Source organism: Pleurodeles waltl, chromosome 9, assembly GCF_031143425.1.
Source record: "Pleurodeles waltl isolate 20211129_DDA chromosome 9, aPleWal1.hap1.20221129, whole genome shotgun sequence".
Lineage (NCBI taxonomy): Eukaryota > Metazoa > Chordata > Amphibia > Caudata > Salamandridae > Pleurodeles > Pleurodeles waltl.
In genome coordinates, this window is record NC_090448.1 from 749,638,460 (window position 1) to 749,663,843 (window position 25,384).

Below are 25,384 nucleotides of genomic sequence, written 5' to 3' on the forward strand. Positions count from 1 at the left end.
TATACTTACAGGCGTGCTCCTTCTTTAATGTGTGCTGTAGAATGCCTTTAGCAAGGTAACCATAAAAGTCTCCATCTTTTTTAATTGATTTATTTGTACCTTATGTCAGTCTGAGCTTTTTTATATCTAGCTGCAGTGGAGCCTGAAAAATACCAGTGTGGTGCTCGGCAAATGTCTTCTAAAGACATGTTAGAGTCCCAAGTCCCAATAGTTAAACTCAAATCATAGCCCCCATCTGAAGGGGGCATTTTTGTAACGTGAGCTGGCAGCTGCAGAAATTTGGAGGTGCCATCATATCCTGCGTAATATGAAAACCTAGAGTTTTGTTGTCTCATATTTCTAGACTGCCAAACACCTTCCCTAAAAAGTGATGATTTCAAGGTAAATATGGCAACTGCAGAGTCTCCACCCCCCTGACATCCTTTTTCCGGCTCCTACTGATATTGGTTCCTTCAGGGCTGTAAAGAGACGTTTGGACTCAGACTTGTAGCCGGTTTCAGCTCTGTGGTCAGAGCAGAAGCCCTAAATAACTCTCTTGTACCCCTGCTTTGTACCCCTGCTTTGTGCCCACCAGAGCAGGAGAAGGCTGGGTTGGGTACACTTGTTGTCATTTGTTTTAGAAATCGTATATACCCTGTCTGTGACTAGCTAAGAGTGCTTAACATAGTTAACCCTTTATACATAATGGGGAAAAGAAAGCAAAACCAAATAGGGAATGGTATGAATACCACAACCCAGAGAAGCACTAATACAATTACCAATTACCTTACAGATGCCATGGGAAAAATAAACGAAGAGATCATTAATGCTGAAGCACGTTTAGTGGCAACAAAAAATGTTCTACATGAGTCTATCACTGAAGTGACCTTTGAGGCTGTAGGCTTAACTTCTGAATTAAAAGCCCCAGAAGGAAAATTTACTGGGCCAGATTCTAGATTCCCTCCAGGCCCCTTACTTCCTACAGATATAATAGAGGAAACTGACTCACTAAACAGTACAGACGACCAAATCCTTTCACCACCCAAGAAAAAAAGAAGTAGTCAGATTACCAAATCCAAGTCCATGCTAGTACACTCACAGCTTCCTAAGAGTAACAAAAAAATTACACAAATGCATGGGGGTCATGCAGTAGTACTATCATCAGATAACGATGGTCCCCTACAAAAACGTGTGGAAACCCTTTTTAAGAAACTGCATGGCAAGCTAGATCATATAGAGACAAAAATATTGTCAGAATTTAAGGAGATAAAAGAACGCATAACCAAGATAGAAGTAAGTGTTAACTCAATGACTAAACCGAAAACTCTACCTCTTGGCAGTGATCTTATATCAAACGAGAATCAATAGGCTGCAGTCTCAAGGAACAGAGCAATGATAGTGTCTGCAGATTCCAACAAAAGGAGTATGAAATGCCAGCATCCCATACAGGAAGAAATCCCTCAGCACAAGGCACCTATGATTAATCAAATGGAGCCTATGGATAGAAATTACAGACGCCAGTCCCTGACTAGGAACAGACCCGTGAAGGGGTGTTACAACTACCACCAGATGCTACCCCATATACAATCATTCTTAAAAATGTTCCCAAACTTGGCCCAAATATTGTCGAGACCTGGCCAGATATACGTAATAAGGTAATACACTGGATGTCAGGGAATATATGTACACCAGATATACTATTTCGTGAGATCTTATATGCAAGGAGAGTTGACTGGGTGGGAAATTTGGAGGAAGAAGAGGGAGATTGTATTGTGGTAAACTTTCGTAATACTCGTTTTGTGGGCCAACTGCTAGCAGATTTGGATATAAGACATCGAAATTGTAAAAACCTGAGGAGGGAGATTATGGCTGTTCCCCTAGGATACTTTTACAGAATGATGAACACCATAGGCATAACAGACACAGGGGTGGCAGGGAATACATCCAGTATCTTGGACAGGCATAACAAATTAGAGTATTCCAACCGTTTTGCCCCCCTGAGTAACATGGAGGATCTAGATTGACTGCAGGAGAACTGGAGTAGGAAAACGACTTCGCTGCACAATAAAACACAACCTACCACTATAGTGCCCATATCAAAATCTCCAAGTGGTAATGGCGACACTGAGTCAGATGGGAGACCTCTAGTAGGAGACCTAATTACACTCATGTCATGGAATATAGCTGGAGCAAAAACGAAAATGGCTGAGAAGGAATGGCAGACTATAATAAGTTCATCATATATAATCTGCCTACAAGAGACATGGCACACGGGATCCTTCTCTATGGAAGGTTATGCCACATTCTCCTCACCAGCCTCGGCCTCAGCCAGGGGAAGGGCAAAGGGAGGTCTAGCAATTTTTATTTCAACATTGGTACCCTACTCATTGGTGAAATCCTCCCTCGATTCCCCCTACTACCAGTTTATATACTTTAGGATAGATGGGATCTTAGGAATTGTACTAATAAACTATTACAACAACAAATTTGATGGTACTAATAGACTAGTGGCATCGACTCTCCACGATGACTTACAGGCCTTTGTAAACGATATAACTTTAAGTTACATAATAATATGGGCTGGAGATTTTAATATCTGGATATGTAAGAATACTATAGGGGAGACATGTGGATTCATCGACGATGGGGGAAGTACTCAATTGCACTTTTTACATAATAACTATGGAACTGTATTGAATGAAATACTATTTAGATATGACCTAGAGCTGATGGAGCAAATGGGCATAAAGGAGAGAAGCTTCCATCGTTTGTAGGAAGAGGACATTTCTCGTTAATTGATCACATACTAATGTCAAAGAGCCATATGGATACGGTCGTTTCATTGAAGATTGAGCCCACTATTTATAGTGATCATTACCCCCTGATACTGACTATGAGATTAGCTAAACCCTTTAATATAGGTGAACGATTAGCAATGGATATAGGAATAAGAAGTGAAAACGGATTTGCGATTAAATGGACTGGGATAAATGAAACAGATGTGATGAATAAAGTTGTGACACAACACCGTCAAGAAATTGTCATATGTACAGAATACAATCAAAATCCACATACGATCCTAGGATCCTTTAACCAACTTAGAATTGCCATTGCAGGAAGTTTAGTGAGAGCATCGGGGGAAAAAAAGAGCAGGAAAGTGGGGTGGTTTGATCACAATTGCTCATCAGCCAGCCAGGAACTAAAACAAGCCCTGCAGGCCCGACCAAGAAATAGAAAAGAAGTAATTATTAAGCGTTTTGACTACAAACATGCATTAGAAACCAGGAAGGCACAATTGAGAGCTAGGGCATGGGCTAATCTTGAGCAAGCAACGACACTAAGAGATAGTACTTTATTTTGGAAAACAATCAACCAACCTTTCCTAAAAAATAGTGATCTACCCGAAATAACAGTACATGTTCCTTTATTGGAATGGCTTTCTCATTTTGGTTCAATTTTTAACCCAGAGAACCTGACTATTCACTCGCCAAATAATGGGATAATTGAGATCAATCCACCCTTCTTGAAACCAGTTAGTCTAGAGGAAGTGAAATTTGCCATGGGAAGATGCCCGAAAGGGAAGGCGCCGGGCCCTGACGGGGTGCCAGTAGATGCTTATTTGACACATGTTGATTTATGGTGCCCAATCCTGACCCAAGTCTTTCTGAGTGTGACAAAGGGATATATTTTAACATCATGGAGTGAAAGTATAATTGTCCCTATTTTTAAAAAGGGGCATAGAGGCGACCCCAAATGTTATCGGCCAATTTCACTTTTGGATACCTCTGTCAAATTGCTGGGAAGAGTACTTGTAGAAAGATTAGAAACATGGGCAACTAACAATCATATACTTACAGAGGCTCAATTGGGATTTAGGCCTGGGGTTGGTACCCTGGAACAATGTATAAACCTTAATTTAATAATAAGCAAATATACAATGGCCAAGAAGGGTCATGTATTCCTCTGTTTTGCAGATCTTAGTAGTGCCTTTGATTTGGTGAATCATGCTAAGTTGTGGAAAGTTTTAACAGATATGGGTGCGCCCTCAGACATAATAAGCTTCTTGGCACAACTATACAACCATCTAACAGCACAGGTGAGATATGGAAGAAATGGAGAATGTACGCCAGGTTTTAGGATAGGGAGAGGAATACGCCAAGGTTGTGTTTTGGCGCCGCTCCTATTTTCTCTTTATATAAATGGTGTAGATGCCCACCTAAAAAATTTAAAAATGGACAGCCCTAAAATAGGAGAATGTTCTATCCCAATCCTTTTATACGCAGATGATGCAGTTTTGCTGCCACGAACTGCAAATGGGTTGCAGCAACTAATGGAGGGCTTCATGGAATTTATGGAGGAAAGAGATATGATGTTGAATATGAGTAAAACAGTGGTAATGACTTGTGGACAGGGAAAGGCCAGGAAGAAAACTTATTTTATTAAGGGCCACAGATGTGAAGAGGTGAATGGATTTACATACCTGGGTATACAATTTTCTAATATGGGTCACTGGAAACAACACCTAGAAATTACCAAAATGAAGTATATTAGGACAACTGAGGCTGTCTTTAGATTCTCCAAAAAAATTGGTAATAAACCCCTAAGGGAAATGCTGCAAATCTACAAAAGTAAATCAATCAGCAGCATCACATATGGTTCTGCCCTTTGGGGTTTGATGCCCGAGATCCATTCATTACAAGTGCTAGAGAATAAATTTTTTAACAGATTACCTGCAATCCCAAATACCACTTCCACATACATGGTACACAAGGAACTAGGCAGCCCCTATGTGGTGGATCTAATATATATAAATGCGTTGTCGGCTTGGCATGGTATTTGGTCAAAAGAAGGGACGCATCTTACCCGAAAGATTATTAAAGATTGTCTTACATTAGAACATCGGGATAGAATCCCATGGTTCATGCACTTAAAAGATCTGTTGAGAGGTATAAATCTAACACCAAATTTAGACAACCCAGGCATAGTTCTCCAATTTAGTAAGAAAGAACTGAAAAATCATTTGATGGCTTGTAGGGCTAGTGATAGAGAAAATAGAGAATGCATGAAATCAACGGCAGCACTTTATATGATCGAAAACAATGAGGTAATACCAAATTATTTACTGACAGTTGTGAATACTCAGCATAGATTTTATTTGACCCGATTACGTTTTAGAATGTTGCACGTTTTGGTAGCCTTCCCAAAGGTGAGGATTTGGAGTAAAAGCCTCCCGAAGTGCCCCTGCGTGGGACGATTTGCACAATCCACAATGCACTTTATTATATCTTGTAAATTTTATCATGACATTAGGAAACAATTCTTAAAACCACTATTTATTACTAATAAGTTATTTTATTGTAGAGAAGCTTTTAACTACTTATTTAAATTGGATACTAATGAGAAATGTGAAGCAGTGATAACATTTATCCTACATGCAATTGAACAGAGGAAAAAGTTGTCCTGTTTAGAAAAACTCCGATATGAGAATGAATAACCGCATAATTTGTTGCAACAAAGATTTTTATCCTTTTATTTATTAGTAATGTATCTGAAAAAAATGTATTGTATAACTTTCTCATCCAAAAGAGACTGTTTTTCTTTTATGGAGTAAAATCCGAATAAAGACTGTTTTGAATTGAATTGAATTGAAAGGGAAATCCGTACTTACACTGAATTACTTAATAGTACACAATACACAATAGTATTCCTCTTCCATGGATGAGCAATCATGGGAATAAATAGCAAGCCTTGCCTCTTTGCCCTGAGAAGAGAGCACATGGTGCTTCAAATGTGTTCAACACATCAAAGTTAACCTGACAAACAAAGCTTCTTTACATTGAATTCCTTCAAGATCTGTTTATTTCAGGATTTCCAAAGAAAAGAAAACAACATCAACATTGCAGCATTATTACATATAACATCATTTTGTGCCATACCTGTGGGGCTCTTGCTCTACAACACCTTGGGGGGGGGGGTGAATCTTTTCATCATATATTTAACAATTTTAGTCTGAACATAAAGCCTTCATTCCCAGTCGTGCTATCACTCACACAAACTGCATTCATGCATCTGAGCTCCCCCGGTATCACTCATCATTCATCAGGGCATGCTTTAGGATTGGTGGCGCCCTGTGCGACAGTTTATTGTGGCACTCCTCACCCCATGACTTCCTCCTTGGTTTCACTCACTACCACCTGGCAAATGTGCCCCTCATCTCTCCATCCATCGCTCCCCTTTCACATACATGCATGTGTGTTAAAGCACTTGTAAATGCTGGCTTTACTAATCCACTCAGCTAGCCACGTAAACTACAGGGGTATATTCAAGAGCCCCTAGCACCATTCTAATGCCATATTAGCTTCATTTTGTTTACGCTAATGGGGCATTAGAAGGTCAAAAACGCCGTGCCATATTGACAAAGTGGTGCAGTGCATGCATTGCACCACTTTGTATCCCTTTGCGCTACATTATGCCTGCGCCAGGCATAATGTATGTAAAGGTGGCATTCCCCGTTAGGGAGGGCCAAAAAAATGGCGCAAAGAAATCTGACAGCTTACTTTACTCCATTTTTTCCAGCACTTTTAACACCTGCTCAGAGCAGGCATTAAAAGGAGGTGTCTTTTTTTATGATAATCCTGCAAAGCACCGAACTAGCATAAAAAATGCTCACGCTAGTCCCCAAACTACCGCCATGGTGCGCCATATTTTTAATATGACGCACACATGGTGGCATTAGGGGGGTACTAAAGGGCACAAGAAAAGTGGCGCAGCACTGTGTGCAGCACCACTTTTTTCAAATATGCCCTATAGGGCAGAGCTTAATTTGTAAATAAAAAGGTGCCGGTGCCCAAAGCGCTCCTCTTAAACATGTGGCTGCTGCAATTAAATATGTGAACACGGAATACAGAGGCAGCTCAATCCAGTTCCAGGCACCCCCTGCCCCTTCAGCTCACTCTTGCGAATTTTTGCTTTTATCAATTGTGACGTTTCGTTTTTCTCTTCCTTTGTCTTTCTTATATGTGTCTCTTTCTCGCAGTAAATGCTTGAGGCAGAAAAATAAGCACTGGACCTCACAAAATAAGGGCCGGTGCTTCGCACCAAAAACAAAAAGCACAGATTAAGCACTGCCAAAGGGGTATAATTAAGAGCCCCTGGTGCCACTCTAACACCACATTAGTGACATTTTTTTACACTAATGGGCGTTAAAACGTCAAAAACGCTACGCCATATACACAGAGGCACAATGCATGCATTGCGCCACTTTGTAACCTATTGCGCTACAATATGCCTGCGCCAGGCATAATGTGTACAAAGAGGGCATCCCCTGTTAGGGGGATCAAAAAAATGATGCAAAGAAATCTGTTCGATTTCTTTGCGTCATTTTTTTCCTGCAGTTTTAATGCCTGCTCAGAGCAGGCGGTAAAAGGGGGCTTCGATTGGTTACAATGGGCCTCTGGGTGCTTTGCAAGATTAGCGTCAAAATTGAGGTTAATCCTGCAAAACGACGGACTAGCGTAATCAAATTCTGACACTAGTCACCTAACTACCGCCACGTTGCGCCATATTTTAAATACAGCGCACACATGGTGGTGTTAAGGGAGTGCTATGAGGCGCAAGAAAAGTGGTGCAGCACTATATGCAGCGCCACTTTTTTAAGAGGTCCTAGTGCCATTCTAGTACCACATTAGTGTAAATTGTTTTAAGCTAATGTGGCGTTAGAAGGCCAAAAACGCTGCACCGTATTTATTGCATGTATTGCGCCACTTTATAACCTTTTGTGCTAGATTATGCTTGTGCCAGGCATAATGTATGCAAAGGGGGCATCCCCCCCATTGGGGAGGTGAGGGGGGCAAAAAAATGGCACAAAGAAATCTGATAGATTTCTTTGTGTAATTTTTTTTCCAGCACTTTTAATGCCTCCTCACAGCAGGTATTAAAAGGAGGCTTCCATTGGTTACAATGGGCCTCTGGGTGTTTAGCAGGATTAGCGTCAACATTTTTTATGCTAATTCTGCAAAGCGCCGGACTACCGTAAAAAAAAAAAATCTGCCGCTAGTCCCCTAACTACCGCCATGGTGCACTGTATTTTAAATATGATGCACACGTGGTGGGGTCGGGGGGCGCTAAGAGGTGCAAGAAAAGTGGAACTGCACAGTGTGCAGCACCACTTTTTTAAAAAATGCCCCATAGTTCTGTTTTTTTTGCAGCAGGCACATTAACCCTCTATGCTACTTTATGTTGAGTCAAAGCTGCCACTAGGCAAATCTCCCATCTCTCTCTATCGCAGAAACATCCATCACAAGAGGTATCTTGACATTTTCATTGTTTCTTGAAGGCTACACGCACAAGGAACTTTTCAGCAGGTGCTTTTAAATCGCAAGTTTCGGAAGTCATTAATAAACAGCGCCCCCCTGAGGTCGGCACCCAGTGCGGTCGCACCGCCCAAAAGCCGGCCCTGTTATTCATGATCATGCCGCTACTAGCTCATTGTCGCTACAGAGGCTCCTGTGCTAGCACCTATTCTGCCAAATCCCTGGCTGGGCCATCCCTCTCCATGCTCCCCTCCCACCCCCATACAGTCAGGTCTCGCGTCGCATGTTAAGCCGTCCGCACCTTTTCCAGTCTGCATTCTTCTGCCGCTGCCCACTCCCGCAGGTCTCCCTGTCACTTGTGCATTGACGGCGGGTCCGTCTTGGCGCAGTGTATAGCTAGCTATACGTTGCCGAGCGAGCACCAATCCCAACAAGGAAAATCTGTGCTGCTTCTTTTTCCCCTCTGTAGGAGGTGTTGGACAGTCAGCTCCACCCACGTGTGTGTTATCCTCACAATGTCTTGCACCACTGTATCCCGGCAATTGGGGAACCTGTGGCACTTCCACACCACGTGTAGGAAGCGGGCCAATTCCCCTCCCTATCTAGAACAGTCTCCCACTCGTCCAGGGAAGATCCTACTTAATCGCTGTGGTGTAAGATACTCATGATGTAGGCACAAGAATTGCGTTAACTTAAAGGGGGCATTACTTGCGCGTTTCCATTCCGTCCTTAAGGTGCACCTCCAAATCTCGGTTCCAGCTGTCGCGAACCACTGTCATTGTCAACTGTGTTAAATAGAGAAACAATACATCAAATTATGGCCATATATGAAAAATATTATGAAATATTAACTTCTCAGATTTCTGAACACAAAAAAAACATTATACATATATCAATAAATGCAATATATGAGATTATTTATAAGGCATCCAACTGTGCATTAACTCTTAGAAGTAGACCTATAAAAGAAAATCTGGAAAGAAAGAATTATGCAATATGTATTAAACCATATATTATAGGTTGTTAGAAGACAGTCAAGATAGTAATATCATACAAATCCACATATATAACATTTCAAATGGAGATATTCCTGACAATTCAACAGTGTTGAATTGGTGAACAGTGAGTCCTACTTAAAATAACAGCGTTAAAGGGTGAGATGGCAATTGTCTTAATAACAGCATGACTCAAAACAATAATAAAAATGTCTTAATAAAGATAGGAGACGAAGAAGGAGAAAACATTTAAGTGTGAATATTAATAGAATATGTATTAGCTAGAAAGGGTTTCCAAATTTGGATGAAAATCCCAACATTGTCTTGCAATCTGTAAATCAGCTTTTCATATGATGCCATGTTATACATTTCAATAAGCCATTCATCATGTGTAGGACGTTGTGGTGTTCTCCAATGTCGTAATATACAAATTTTTGCTACAGTGAGTGCAATAGCAATCAATCGTCTTGTATGGTTTGTTAGATTTGGGAGATCAGTAACATCATGTAATATAACTCATTTTTCTGTTAAAGGAATGGGCACATGTATAGCTCTGTGTAGAGAGGAAGTTATAGAAGGCCAGTATTCCGTCAAAACTGGACATCGAAGTAAAATGTGTAAAATATCACAGTCCTCATGAGGACACCTCCAACAGGTAGTATGGTGTAGTAAACCTGCTGCCTTGAGTTTTTGTGGTGACCAGTACCAATTATGAAGAATTTTGAAAAGAGTAAATTTCATTCTTGCCTCTCTGATTCCTTTATCCATGTTCATAACAACATCTGTCCAGTCCTCATTGGAATATGCTACATTAAGTAATCCTTGCCATTTGACGTGGAGTTGTGCTAGTAATGGTGATGAATGTAGTTTATGCACAATGAGATTATAAAATCCAGAGACCGCTCATTTCAATTTCCCCCAAGTTTTTAAGTATTGTACGACTGGGGAATCCTCAGGTATCCAGGGAAATGGTCCTAGTCTACTAAATAGAGCTTGTTTCAATTGTAATTATTTCCCCTTTTGAGAGCTAGGGAGTTGAAATTCTATCTGAAGCATCGTAAAGGTTTTAAGCTCGCCTTCTAAAGTGAATAAATGATCCAGCATTAGAATACCTGCTCTCTCCCATGTATCCCAGGAAATTGTCTGTTTCCCTATTCTAATATCAGCGTTATGCCATATGGTAGCCTTATTATGTAGCTTTGGATTACTCTTAAAGAGTTTGTGGGAGTGTATCCAAATCTTAAGCATAGACTGAATAATAGGGTTAGAACTTTGTAAAGCAGGCGATTTATGAGTATAAAACATTTGCAAACTGAAGATACCTGTAAAGATTGCTTTTCAATAAGAACCCATAGTGGGGGGTCATCCTGTATTGGCCAAAGATAAACCAATTGAGATAAATGTAGGGCTGTATAGTAATGTTCAATGCATGGTAAACTAAGGCCACCAGATCGCCTGTGAGCAATCAGTTTGGAGATTTTGAGTCTAGGTCTCAGAGATCCCCAAATAAAAGTTTTAATACCTTTGTCAATGTCTCGCAGTATTGATATTTTAACTGTCAAAGGTAACATACCTAAAACATATGTGAAACGAGGCACTATAATCATTTTCACTGCCTGGACTCTACCCCAAAAGGACAGGTTAAGATGGGACCATTTTTCATATTCTGACTTAGTTTTAGCAATGAGTGGATCTAAGTTATCTTGAATCATACGTTCTAAACCAGTGTTGATATAAATACCTAGATACTTCAGGCGATTCGCTTTCCATTGAAAATTGTAGCCTAAGATAGCTGCTTTTGTTGTGCCCCGGGACAATGGAAGAGCTTCACTCTTATTCCAATTGACTTTGTATCCAGAAATGTTTGAGAAGTGAGAAATAGTAGACATGAGTGCTGAGAGTGAAGTAGGTAGATCTGTAAGTGTGAGAAATATGTCATCCGCGTATAGAAGTAGTTTTGAGATGCCTGCTGGTGTAGGAATGCCTGCTATTTGTGAACACTGTCTTATTGCTGCAGCCAGTGGTTCAAGTGCAAGAAGAAATAAGAGGGGCGATAAAGGGCAACCCTGGCGGGTACCTCTTTGCACTAAAAAGGTTTTCGAAAGGAAACCCCCACAATTCACTTGTGCAGATGGTGTCTTGTATAACCATTTAATCTTAGAGATAAAATCATCACCTAATCCCAACCTATGCAATGTACGGAACATATAGCTCCATTCAGTGCGGTCAAAGGCCTTCTCGGCATCTAAGGATAATGCCACTCTGTCTTCTCCAGCATCCTTGGAAAACCAAAGTATGTGAGCCAAAGTGCGGAGATGGCTATGAGAGTTTCTGCCTGGCATGAATCCAACTTGAGAATTATGTATGAGTTTAGAGATAACTTGTTTGAGTCTTTTGGCAAGAATGGTGGCTAATAGCTTTGAATCTGTATTCAGAAGAGAAATCGGACGATAGTTACTGCAGTATAATGGATCTTTCTCAGGTTTGGGAAGGACAGTTATGATAGCTTTATTTGAGAGTGAGGAGAGGCTACCAGTTTCCTCTGCTTCTTTATAAACCTTATAAAGGGCATCTATTGCTTCTGGTTTTACCCAATGGTAAAATTCCCCAGGAAAACCATCTTCTCCCGGTGCTTTATTGTATGGGAGACTGGAAATTGCTTGCGCAATTTGGTCCTTTGTTATTTTGCCAGTCAGTATGAGCCGGTCTTGTTCATTGAGACAGGGGAGTGTTATTTTATCAAAGAATTCCTATTCTTTGAGGAGGTCTTCATCAACTTCTGAACTATATAACTTGGTATAATAATCTGCAAACGTATTAGCTATTGCTTGAGTCTCAGTTATTAGTTTACCCTCAGGGTTATATGTAGCTGGAATAGCTGTCATAGCTTCTCGCTGTTTTAATCATGCCACTAGTAAACGGCCTGCTTTTTCTCCTTGTTCATAATTGCGAGCCTTAAGTCTATATAGCATATATTCTGCTTTTGAAGTATATAGTGTATTAAGTTCCATCTTAGCTTTTTCCAATCTGCATCTGGAAGCTTCAGTTGGATTACTAAAATGAGTATGTGTCAGTGTTTTGATATCATTTTCCAAAATGGCTTGTTGTTCTATTCTGCGTTTATTTGTTATGGCAGAATCCCTCATAATTTGCCCCCTAATAGTGGCTTTTGCGGCTGCCCATAAGATTTGTGGAGAAGAAACTGATCCTTTGTTATCTTTCATATAAGTAGTCAAATGTGATTGTAATTGTGACTTTTCTGCCGGTAGTTTGTAGCGCAATATGTTTAATCGCCATGGTTTCCTACAAGGGCGTTTCAGACCCCAATCAAGCTGGAGACTGATAGGAGCGTGATCTGACTGCAATTTCTAAAATATCACAATCTAGTACTTGTGGTGTAATAGAATGTGAAATAAGGAAGTAATCTATTCTAGAATAGGAATCATGTACTGTTGAGTGATATGTAAACCCCTTATCTGATGGATGTAGTAAACGCCAGATATTGATCAAACCATGATCTTCTCTGATTTCTCCCAGTATGGCTCTATCTCTACCATGAGTTGTGTCCAGGGGACCTGTTCTGTCTAAGATCACATCTGGCGCAAGATTCCAGTCGCCTCCCAAAACGATTCTGGAAATTCCCATTTCTGTTTGAATTCTATTTAGATGAAGGAAAAAGGGGGCTTTAGTCCCAACAGGGGCATACATGGAACCCACTCCTAATATATTGTTACCAACTTTAAGCTTCGCTAAAACAAATCTACCATCCTCATCTGACCATGACTGAAGTACTTGACATTGCAGTGTTTTCCGTATTAGAATGGCTACACCACTTTTTCTAGTAGTAGTGTGGGATGTAGCATCTCCTGATATGTGAGACGGGGATTTGCAGCTGTAAAGAATCTGGCCTACCCAATCTCGTTTTAATTTTTCTGATTCTATATCAGATAGATGAGTCTCCTGGATGAGAGCCATGTCAGTATGTTTGGAGGCTAAATAGGAAAGAATTTTCTTCCTTTTAATGTAATTAGTAAAGCCATTGACATTGAGAGAGACAATTTGCATAGGACTTGTTGTCATGATGCTGACTAAAAATGTAAGAGTATATTTGTACTGTGTGAAACTGAGTCAAAATGCTAAAAAAGGGAAAAGGAATTAGATAAATTTTATGGTAATGTGATAATGAGAACTTACTAGAGGGAAAAGAAAAAATATATATATATCTGGAGTATAGTATACCCGAAACCAATATGTGGAACTATAATCATAAAATATTGTTAACACTAAACTCTAAATGGTGTAAGTACACCGTTCTAAGTGCTAGAATGTAAAAGAACGCTGCAGATCAAATAATATGTATCTTTCGTCAGTGGGTCTAAACCTCAATTCGAAACCCAGACTCTGGAGGGGAGGAAAGGAAAACCACTCATGGTAAATAGATTATAAGAAAAACCACTCTATTGAGTTATAAAATCTATCCAAGAGAAAATCTGCAAATACAAATACAGTAGGAAATGTACATGGTTATTGAACAGCAATATATGAGGATAGGAAATAAATCATATCCATCAGAATGAATAACTGCAGTAAAACAGTAATAACATTATATTAATACACAGCATGTATAAATATACTCATCTAGCTGGAAGAAGTGATAGTGGAAGGTTGAGCATCAGTTACTTTATTAAAAGACGTGGGTGACTTTAGAGGTGATCTCGATTTGCCTCTGGGATTTTCCTGTGTGAGTGACTTTACGCAGTGGACTGCTTTATCTCTGTCAAACTGTTTCTTAAAGGTACGGACGTGTAATCTACCGGTGCGATGGCTTTGTGGATCTTTCTGTAATTGAAGCTGACTATTCATAGATGTTTTGTTCAGTGGTGTTGAGTCCATATGTTGGTCATCCAAACTGTCCAGGAAGCGTACCAGATCCTCAAGCTCTGTGTAATCCCTTGAGTTCCCATCAATTGTGATCCACATTGTGGCAGGTTCTAAAAGACCATATTTGATATCCCATTTGCGAAGTCTTGGCCTAAGTTGCAGGAACGCTTTTCGTTTGGCATTGGTTTTAGTGGAGAAGTCTGCAGCAATAAATACTTTATGGCCTTCCAAGTCATACGGACCATGTTTACGAGCAGCTGTTAGTATTTTGCCGGCCTGTTCATGACGTAAGAGGCATGCTATAACCGATCTAGGTCAAGATTCAAGAGTTGAAGTTCTTGATCTAATTCTGTGAGCTCTCTGCAACTCATGCTCAAAAGATATGTTCAGTAGCCGCGGTATTAACGTTAGTAGCAAGGTCTTCACATCATTATTGACTTCCATTTTTTCTGGAATTCCATAGAAACTAATGTTATTTCTTCGGGCCCTGTCTTCCAAATCTATAACTTTTTGTTTTAGGTGCCAGATACCCAGACCCCAATACTCTGCATTATCTAATTTCTCTTCCAAAAAAGTGGTTCTTTGATCTAAAATTTCCACTTTGGTATGAAAAGAGTTTAGATCCATCCGTATTGTCTTCATTTCTGTTGCGAGATCTGACATTTTTACATCCATAGATCCCAATCTTTGCCCCACGGCAGAGATCTCTTTTAAAATAAGTTCCATAGAAGCAATGTCTTGTGGGCCAATAGTAGACGTGCCTGGAGGTACAGTGTTCCCTACTATTTGTGTAAACAAAGGCTTTCTATTAGATTTGCCACTGGCCATACTGTTATATTTTAATGTTAGAGAAGACAATAAATAAGTACAGCTTAGTAATCAAATATGAAATCCAATTGACTCACAAAGTAGGTAGATATTAACACTGTAAATGGTGACAAGACATCTGGGATTTTAAAATTATGGCTATATGTTTTCAAGCGGGTGTCACTGAGAAACAGTGCATCAGAAATGTTGTACAGTTTTCGCCTGCCTACCCAAATTCACTTTACCCCCTCTGCTGATAGGAATTCCGGCGTTCATTTAATTTCGTAGTAGAGTCTGAATTGTCAAATTTAGAGAAATATCTCAGAAGTGAAAGTTTATATGCTTCTCATACAGGAGCCTTTCGACATTCAAGGAAAGGAATTTCACATATCTCTTCAGAAACTGTCTGTGTTTCCTGATAGAATGAGTAATTTTCACAAACTCTCTCAGCTGTAGGAACGGTGTACAACACTCACTTGCCAAACTGTATTTACGCCACACACCTGTAGACAAGAAATTCCTGTGCTTACATAATCACGTAATGGATCTTGAACAGTTAAGTGAAGAGAAATACCTCGGAGTTGAGAATTGTCAGAGGCTTCTCTTACAGTAGCCTTTTCACTTATCTCACCAGCAGCTGGCTGTGTTTCCTGACAGAATTAGTCTTTGCCACAGACTTCTATAATTTAAAAAAATTATTACTGAATGCTTTCAGACAGGTGTCCCTGAGAATCGGTGCATCAGAAATAGCTCACATGTTTTGCCTGCCTATCCAAATTCGCTTTACACCCTCTGCTGATAGGAATTCCAGCATTTACTTAATTGCGTAGCAGACTCCAAACTGTCAAATGAAGAGAAATACCTCAGAAGTGAAAGTCCATGTGTTTCCCCTACAGCAGCCTTTCAAGAAAGGGAATTCCACTTATCTGTTAAGAAACTGGCTGTATTTCCTGACAGAATGAGTAACGTTCACAGGCTCTCTCAGCTGCAGAAATGATGTACAACACTCACTTTCCAAACTGCATTTGCTCCACACACTGGGCTGACAAGAAAATCCTGTGCTCACACATTCAGGTAATGGAGTCTGAACAGTTAAGTGAAGAGAAAATACCTCAGAGTTGAGACTTGTCAGAGGCTTCCCTGTGCTGTTTGGAGAGTTCAACCAAAGGTCAACAGTAATTTAATTCCCCTGGTGCAGCCTCCCAGTTTAAACAGGAAGAAAGCCCCTTATCTCTTCAGCAGCTGACTCTGTGTCCTGACAGAAAGTGTTGTTCTTTGCTCAGCTGAGGGGCCTGTGTTCAGGTGATTTGTAGCCAGGCTTCAGGGCTTCAATTAAGAACTCCTTTTAACTGGCATCTCTTACTTGGAAAATAACTTCAGTTATGTTGCTGTTATCACATGTATATTTCCTTTCATTCTGACTCCAAGGAGGCTTTTTGACAGCTGTTTGGGCAATCCTTATCCCCTCGAGTCTCAGAGCTCTACATTGAGGCGGCCATTTCAGACGGCAGCCAGACTCCACCCCTCCCCCCCCCAGTGTTGTACACAAGTGGGATACAAGTCTCCTACTGGGTCCCGAGTCTAAAGTCATGGTGAGCGTTAACAACTCCTCCGGTTCTGCTGGGAAGTCCGTCAATATCTTGCGCAGGTAGAGGTCCCCGTTCGGTGACAGCCGACCCCCTCACCCCCGTCCAGCGGGACATGTCCATTGCTGATTGCATCCTTCGAAAGAGCAGCAACCGCCAGCACGAAAAGCAGTGGCGATAGAGAGCAGCCCTGCCTCGTCCCTCTTGCTACGCAGCTCGGCCCGGGCACCACGTTCCCCGTTCCTACTCTCACTGTGGGCTCAGCATGCAACAAACAGACCCAGGACAGGAAGTCCAATCCCAGTCCCATCTGTCGCAGTCCCTGCCAGAGATCACCCAGCCCAGGGTATCAAAAGCTTTTTCGATGTCCAGTGCCACAAGGGCAGCCTCCATTTCCATCCCCTGAATCGAGTACAGCACATGTGCGGCACTGCCGAATCATGTGGGTTTCACATCCTGACATGAACCCACGTTGATCCTCGTCCACCAGCTGAAGCAAAACCTGCCAAAGCTGTGCAACCAATAGTTTAGAGAGTATTTGTGTGCCCACTCCCAGCATGGACAGCGGTCTGTAGGACCCTGGGTCACTGTTAGGCTTTGGGATAATAACCATCAGGGCGTCCCTCATGTATGGCACAGTTCACCCCTCCCCCTTGCGCTCTGCAATGCGCTAACAACCCGGGGGCCAGCAGGCTAGAGTAGGTCTTGTGAGACCCTCTGTGCCCGGGCACTTACCTCTGGCCATATCGTGTATAGATGCTAATACCTCTTTAACACGTGTCTTCCACTTGAGTTCCTTGCTCAGTGCAGCTAGCAGCCTTTGAATCTCAATCTGATTCAGTAAGGCCTGAAACATCATCAAGGACCACGCGACTGGTGCCTGGTACACATCCGCCATATGTTCCTGCAGCCGGGCATTTATCCAAGCATGACCCCTCACCAGGATACTGTCTGGACATATCAAAGGCAGGATTATCGGGGAGGGGAGCTTTCTCTCTTAAGTTACCATTCCACCATTCGCCCAACATAGCCCCCTCTCTGTGCAGTCTCTGCCGGTACTCAAACCTCGTATAACACCATAGGTCCCCAACCTCATGCTGGGCTTACAGGAGTTCCCCCACCCTCCATTGTGTAGTGCCAGCCTGCCGCTGCAAGTCAGCACCTGTTCCCGCTCCTATCATCTTCTAATACCCCCCATTCTTGACATGCATTCCCCCTCATATCACTGCCTTCAGGGTGCTCCACTGTGTACCGTTCAGCGACGTCAAGCCCCAGTTTGTCGAAAAGTAATCTGACAGCATCTCCCACGTCACTTCCGAAACAGAGGGTATTGCAGTGCCTCAGGCTGCAGTCACCACAATGGCACCTCCACATACACTGTTATCAGAGGCACCAGATCCAAAAGAAATTGAATCTGATATTGTGCCTTCTGTAACAAAGGTGCGCAGTCCGTTATCAGAAACCCGCCGAGCCTACTGTGGGTGCCATGTGCCGGAGTGAAATGCAGAAATTCCTGGACACCTGGCTGGAGCTCCTTTCAGATATCCCTACAATTCAAATGCTCCATAGTCACATTGAGTTCAGCTACCATATTTGGTTTGGTTCCCTGCTTTGAGAGAGGTGCCTGTCCAATAGCCCCTCCAGCACACAATTGAAGTCCTCCACCCATATCAGTGGTACCACTGCATACGAGTTTAGGTCTCCTTCCAGCATACCAAAAAAGTGTTGATTGTCAACATTGGGTGCATACATATTAAGTGAACACAAGTCCACCCCATCTAGTGTATCAACACAGAGCGTCCTTCGATGTCTGCCTTGTAGCCCTGGACCCACACAGAAACTTCCCTAGCATAGCTAGAATAAGTGAAAGGGAAAAAGCTGCCCCTCCACTTTTTCTGGAGTTTTTGCGCCTCCATCTCAAGGAGGTTTTCCTGTAGCATTGTAAAATGTACCTTCATTGTGCGCAAATAGGCGTTCACTCTATAGCAATTGATGTAGGTATTCAGGCTTCGCACATTCCACATAGCAATTCAGATACATTCTGCCATATCTGTCATACGTATTCCCGTACCCAGCACAGGTCCAGGCCGAACTCCCCTACCCTCCACACCCCACGGGGCCAGGTGGGCTGCTCACCCATCATGCACACTCGTCGCAGGTTTCGCCCAAGAATATGCTGCATAAAAACAAAGTAGCTTCCCCCTACCCATCTCCCCCCTCCCCCCCGGTAAAATTCTAGAACTAAACTTGTGTCTACCCACTCATGTCATGCAGCTACCACAACCCCTATGCCTCGGCACTCTACGTCGAACTGCCCTTTACCACACTCACTCTCCAAATGACAGCTTTTGCATCGCACCACACCCCCACCCAGTACGGAGCTCCACCCACCTCCACCACATACACTGCAACAACCCTAGCCACTAGATGCGTGGGGGGCAGGAGTTTCATCTCTCTCTCCACACTGTTCAAACAACATAACAAGGCATACATTTACCAGTGAGGTGGTGCCACATAACTCGCAGTATTGTCCCTTTAGGTCATTGATCGCCAGTCACCTTCCCTGGAAGCCTCTTGACACTGCCAGGATCTGCGCACCTGTGGGGCCTTGCAGCTCATGCACGTCTCCTCACTTTTTCCGGAAGAGGCCCTAATCCTGCCCCTTGCGCTGGGTACTGATCCATTTTGGCCTGTTGGGCGCCCCTCATCTCCCTCCCCCTACCCATACTTGGTTTGTTGGGGGGGGGGGGGTGCATTCGTATCGTTTGCACATGTCTCCCAAGCCGGGTGGTTTGACGCCATTCCTCCACCGCCTCCCTAGGGCAGTCACATAACTTGCCAGATCCTCTGGGTCCAGGCACCTCGTCCAGAGGCTCGCAGGTCCTCTTCCTGTCTCCCCAGTGGGTCCCCAACTCTCTCAAAGACTCCACACCCTCTGCAAGGGCCCACCTTTGCACCTCCGCACCGGGCAGCCATACTCCTTTCGCCCCGCAGCTATAGCGCCCACTGGGGAGTTTCACCAATCTTTAGTGTCCAGCGTATCCTCAGGCCCCACAGCCCAGGTTCACCCTCGGAGGAGAGAGGGTGAAGTCCAGCCCTAGCACCGCCACTCCTCCATCTAAGCTCCCAAGAGTCCCCTCCCCCCATCCCCACCAACCACCCGTAGATGCAGAGTCGTGTGTCTGTGCAGGCCTCGAACAGCACCGCCCCACCGGCCCTGGCATCGCAGTTCCCTCTTGGCCCAGTCCTCCAGGCCCGCAAGGCACACATCTCCCAGGGCCCTCTAGCCAGGGCTGCCGGCTCACCCGAGCTGTTACCACCCGTCTAAGCCCTGCCCAGCCACAGGGTCTCTCACTTCCCGGCCGCCACCACCCTGTTGTTGTCCTCTCCCTCTCAGGGAGTCACCTCTTCACAGTTCTAGGGCTTCGGCGGGAGGGCTAGGCGCGACCCTGCTCCACGGCTCGGTCTGCCGCAGGTTTGTGGCGGCGGTCACGCTCTTTGGCGGCCGCACCCCCACTTTAACTCGCTGCCTTCATAGAAGCTTAGGGTGCTGCTAGGCCGCATTCAGAAGCCGTGTCTCACTCTGTAGCGGTGCTCACCACCAGCCCTAGTCCGAGCAAAGAGACTCCCCACTGTCCCTCGGTAATAGTTCTGCTACTGTGTGGATGTTTTGCAGCAGTGGTGCGGCGGTTTGCAGAAGGATAAGTTAATCGGAGATGAAGCTGCCCACTAGTAGTGGCGTACGGCCATCTTGCCGCCCACTCCACCCCTGCATTTCTTCATTACATACCCAGGTGGTGACTCAGCATGCATGTGGACTACACCAGCTGACTGATGTGACAGATGTGTTCTTTCCTTCATGGATGAATAACGGTGATAGTAGACATACAGACTATTCCTTAGTGCCCTGATAAGACAGGAAATGCCCCTCAGAAGTCAAAATTGAGAAATGGCGGATATTTCTGTAAGTTTGCCTATGAGTGGACTATTGTTATTGGCCATTAGGTGAAAGGCTATATAAGATGTAGACGATGTTTCTTTAGGAAAGGTTTTATATAGGATATTTCAAGTGCGACTGGGGATGTTCATGGCACCAAGTAATAGTTAATGATGGGTGTGACTTGGGTTACTAAAAAGCTTTGAAGGAGGATGCCCTTGAATGTATGAGCTGTACGTGGGTTGCTAGTGATTCTTAATTTGTTTGTGTGTGGGAGCAGATTGGCTATGAGAAAGTATTTTTACTTTTCAGCTCCAGGTATTTTTCCTAGGCTTGGTCTTTTGCATGACGTCTGCCAGAGAGTTACACAGTTCTAGGAGGGCGGGGTATTTTTTGAGAAACTACATTCAGGGTTCTAGAATAAAGTAATAATTGTGTGTAGTTCCTTTAATTGGTTAGTGACTTGAGTTCCACGTAAAGTAAGGGAATCTTTTTGCTATTTTGATGGTAGCTATAAAAATTATAGATTCATAGTTGGCAAGTAGTGGTATTAAACCAGAAATGGTTCTCAAGAAAAGCCAAGGTGGAACATTTGAACTATTATCGAGTTGGTGAGTAAGGATGTAGATAGGTGAGAGTTGGAAAAAGGGGTGTAAGGGCTCACACTGTATGTGGCTTAAGGGGCTATTAGTTTTTGGTGAGTATGAGATTGAGATATTGAATTGGATGACATGATAGTCAATTTAAGTTGAGGAATTTTTTTCACTGCCCCTAAAAGGATGGGCAAATATTGCATGAACTGATTGTATCAGTAGACCCAGAGACCAGTTAATAGAAGTAAATGAATTATACGTTAGAAATACTAAGATTAATGAAGCTCCTGTTGGTCAAGCCAGGACTCAAGGTATGAAGATGTTGAAATTTAAGGTGCTCTCTGCACTGGTGTCCTGGTAGGACTTAACGAATGCTAGTTTGTGTAGTGGCTGTTTGTAGTTTAGGACAAAATGGAGAGCTTTGGATGAGTAGAGAGTTATTCTTATGGAGCTGTATAGTCTTGGATAGATTTGGTTGGGAACAAGGTTTTATAGATACAGGCTAGATCTCCTCCAGTCTTCTTAGAAGAGTGTTTTTCTAGAATTATTTTATAGCATTGAGGGGGTTGTTTCATATAGTATGATTGCTGCATCTTTTCTTAGCCACATTTCTGTGATGAATAGGAGGTCATGGCTGGAATCAGTTCACAAATGTTTGAGTTCCTATCCATTGATAATGTTCAGGAGATGCTATTACTAGATTTGAGAGTTTGCTTGGTGGGTACAGTGGGTAAAGTTGGGGGCTTAAGTACAAGACATATGGGGCTGCCAGGCAATGGATGTGCTCAAGGATACAGGGCCTGGAAGAGTTAAAAAGAAAGATGCACAAGTAATGGTGCGATAAGAATTCATATGAGGCTTGCTTTTGGTGGAATAAGAAAAGGTAGATACAGGAGAAGAATGATTGTGGGCCAGGGTGGGGGAGATGCTTGTGAGGGATGCAAACATTGACCAATCGTGGATGGGTGTGATTGGGAAATGTACAGTTTAAGACAAAACGTGATGAGAGTGAGGGGGAGTTTAGGAGGACGAGGTATGTGCAGTATATCAGAGATGGGAGGGGGAGGTAGTGGGAGTCTGTGGGAGAAAAAAGAAAATTGTGATGGTGAAGGTGTAGTTAGTGGAGTGTGATTTAGGTAGGTGAGCGGCGGTAGGCATGAGTAAGAAGAACAAGACTGGATATAAGGCCCAAGAGGAAGTAATGGAGATTGAAAACTTAAATGTATATAAAATATGTGTAGAGTAGGTGTGAAGTAGTTTTCCTTGGCAGATCTTAACATATGTGCATGCTGTGTTGTTTGGGGAGTTTTCTGACTGAATGTTGACACGATTTCAGATTTATACTTTACTTGTTTATCTACAGTATAATGTGGTTGAAGTAATATCTATCCAGGGATTATTTATGAGGAAAGTTAGTTGAGCTCTTGTTGGGTTTTTGTTATCAGTCAGACTGAGGCAGTATTGCTTTATTTTGAGTGACTGTGTGATTAGCTTTGCACCAGCAGTAGCTCTCCTGTTTTGTTGGGTAACACTGAAGGAGCGGAAGCTCAGCTATTGAGATCGCTTGCATTCTTTGTTATGAGTCGGTTCCTGATTGTTATTGGAATGTAGGGATTAACTTTGGTATTGATGCAAATGTATGCCTCAGCCCTCTTTCTGACTTCAGTAGCATTTGCTTTTTTATTCCAATGACATAACTGCCCTGAACATTTTGACCTCCACTCAGTCCCTGTTCCTGTCACACAAGGTACTTGCCTCACTTTCTGTAGAGGTTTCTGATGCCTATTTTTTCTGTTCTTAGCCCTTGCATGTAATGATTAAACTGTTGATCTTTATTCTGAGGATTTTTTTCTTTACAGTGATTGGTTTCTTATTTTTTCTGTTTGCTTCTTGATATGAAAGGAAAAATAAATGATAGGAGGCCACAGAGATGCGTGGTCGCTTGGCAATATTGTAACTGGAGCCTGACTGGAGTACTAGTGATGTCACCAGGGGTGGCTCCTCCGTTACGGTGGAGGAGCATTGTTGCCTCTGCCAGCAGCGGCATCTGCTAAACCTTTACCAGGAAACGATAATAAACTGAGTTTATTATCGTTTTTTGGTAAAGAGGTGTGCCCATGGGGGCTCACTGCGCATGTATGTTTGGCCGGCTGTCTCTGGCAACACAGTTGCAGGGCTGGCAAGAGCCTCCACAGGCTCCCAGTCTGCCTGGGAGCATCCTGACTGGGTGCTCTCAGCCAATCCTGACGCTACTCTGAGCAGCGTCCGGATTGGCGGCTGGGAGTCTGTGCCTGCGACAGAGGAGCGGTGCGGCGGCAAGGGTAGGTAAGTGGTTGGTTGGTTGGTTGTTTTAAAAAAAATTAAATGAATGTTTATTCCCTCCATTCCACCGCCCTACCCCTTCCGCGAACCGCTACTGGATGTCACACAGTTCGTGTCCTCCATGATCCCCAAGTTGCAACACAGATCATGCAGGTAGGATCCAAGAAGGTCGTAGACCACCTTCTTTGATCATTTTGGCGGCGCTGCTGCTGCTAGAGTTTACAACCCTGCAGCCAGAGGGAAGCTGCACACCTCTGTGTTGCTTCAGTCTTAAGGGGCTTCCCAAAGTTCAGAAGCAGGCAGGTAGGCTGCCTGGCTGGCCTTAACTACCATATCCACTTTTGCCACACATTTTCAGAGCAAGCATTCATGCGCTGTTCATTTCTCAGATGGATGGAAGCAAGGACTCTGGTTAAAAGGATTGGCAATACCCTTTCTTTAGCAGTAGAGGCCAGAAGGCTACTCCTACCTATGCAAGTAACAGGAAAAGGTCTGTCCCCCTCGTCCCCACTATGACAATCTGCTGCCCCAGTGTGCATATTTCCTAGTCCAGTGAGAGCAGATGTTGCTCCTAACATAGACTGGTGGACTTGGTGTACCCTTCCAGACCTTCGAGCGCAGCTTTGAGTCTGTCACCTGTTGCAAGCCTTCAGTATACTTGCATGATTCTCGTGTGCTGAATAAAAAAAAACTCAAAAATGTTTGGAAACATACTTTGGGGGAACGTAGGATACGGTGCACACACCTTTGAGCCATGTGGGGGATATTCCTGTCACAACTCCCACCATTTATCTGCAAAACATAGATTTGTCTACACAAGATAGACCTATTTTAAATAGTTAATGAGGGCTCCAGTGTGCATTATGAATTAACGTACATGTTGTTTGTGTGAACATTATCGATATTTTATGTCTGAAATAGAACCTCCGTCCACCCAGTCTTTTTCCCGTCAGTCAATAATCTGAAGCCCATAAAGCGTGACTGCCTTAGTTTCATAGCTTCAAAAATGTCTGCCTCAAATGATCTTGGAGTTTGTAAAACCCAGACACTAAATGACTATTTCTTGCAATATGTCAACTTGTATTAATTATTGCTGGGTTTTTGGAGTCAAACGTAATTTAGAAGTAACATTCTACTACTTTAAACATTAGTGAAAAAATGTGTTAGGCCGTATTTAGATTATCACTGAATAAAATGCAAGTGACTCATTTGACAGTTAAGTCTACCCAGAGTTATACCTGCCTCTCTCTGGAAGAGGCAGTGAAGGACTGGACTGAATCTTGCCGTTTCATTTTGTGTCAGTCTTTAATAGACTGTGACAGTGCCCTTCCAGCAGTTTTGATGTATTAGCCTATTTAACATTCACTTATAGTCATATGTACTGCTTGCAGTGTCCCATCACTGATCTCTTACTGCTTGTTAGATTTTCTGTTTACAGTATTATGTCGTCTTTGCAGGTTTTTTAGTTAATTTATGATATGTCCCTCGAAGACCATTTGCTTGATATTGCTACTTGCTACTTGCTAAATGAAAGAGCCAGATAATTTGTGTGAATGTCTATGTGCTGATACAGTTAAAGCACTGTGGCTAAAAAAGGATCATTAAAATTGAGGGAGAAAGGTTAGCAGTGGAAGCAGAGACTTTTTTACAGTTTGTGGATCACTGTACTTTGTGATTCTGTGTCCTCGTGTTTGCTTTACTCCTTGCCCTCACTCTCGACAGACTATCTTGCTGCAGGATAAACAGCGGAAGCTGTATTGCGTGGCGTGCCAGGAGCTCGACTCCGACGTGGACAAAGATAACCCAGGTACGTCAGACATAAAAGGCATGAGTCTTGTACCGCTTCACCCCCTTGCCCTGAAAACCCACCCTTCTTTGGTGGCATTATGCCACGTGATACATCTTCAGCTAGTCTTGACTTTTTAGCTAATCTAATTTGCATTTTGCTATTTAGAGGTGGTACTTATGTTGA

The 25,384-nt window shown here is 42.9% G+C and overlaps 1 protein-coding gene across 1 annotated transcript in view; it reads left to right on the forward strand.

Moving 5' to 3' along the window:
• Window positions 1-25,384, forward strand: part of ZNRD2 (zinc ribbon domain containing 2) — a 65,143-nt gene that overhangs the window by 33,487 nt on the left and 6,272 nt on the right. The window contains exon 3 of the mRNA XM_069207885.1: window positions 25,135-25,219. Coding sequence (XP_069063986.1) covers window positions 25,135-25,219 — 85 coding nt within the window. The remainder of the gene's footprint in view (window positions 1-25,134; window positions 25,220-25,384) is intronic.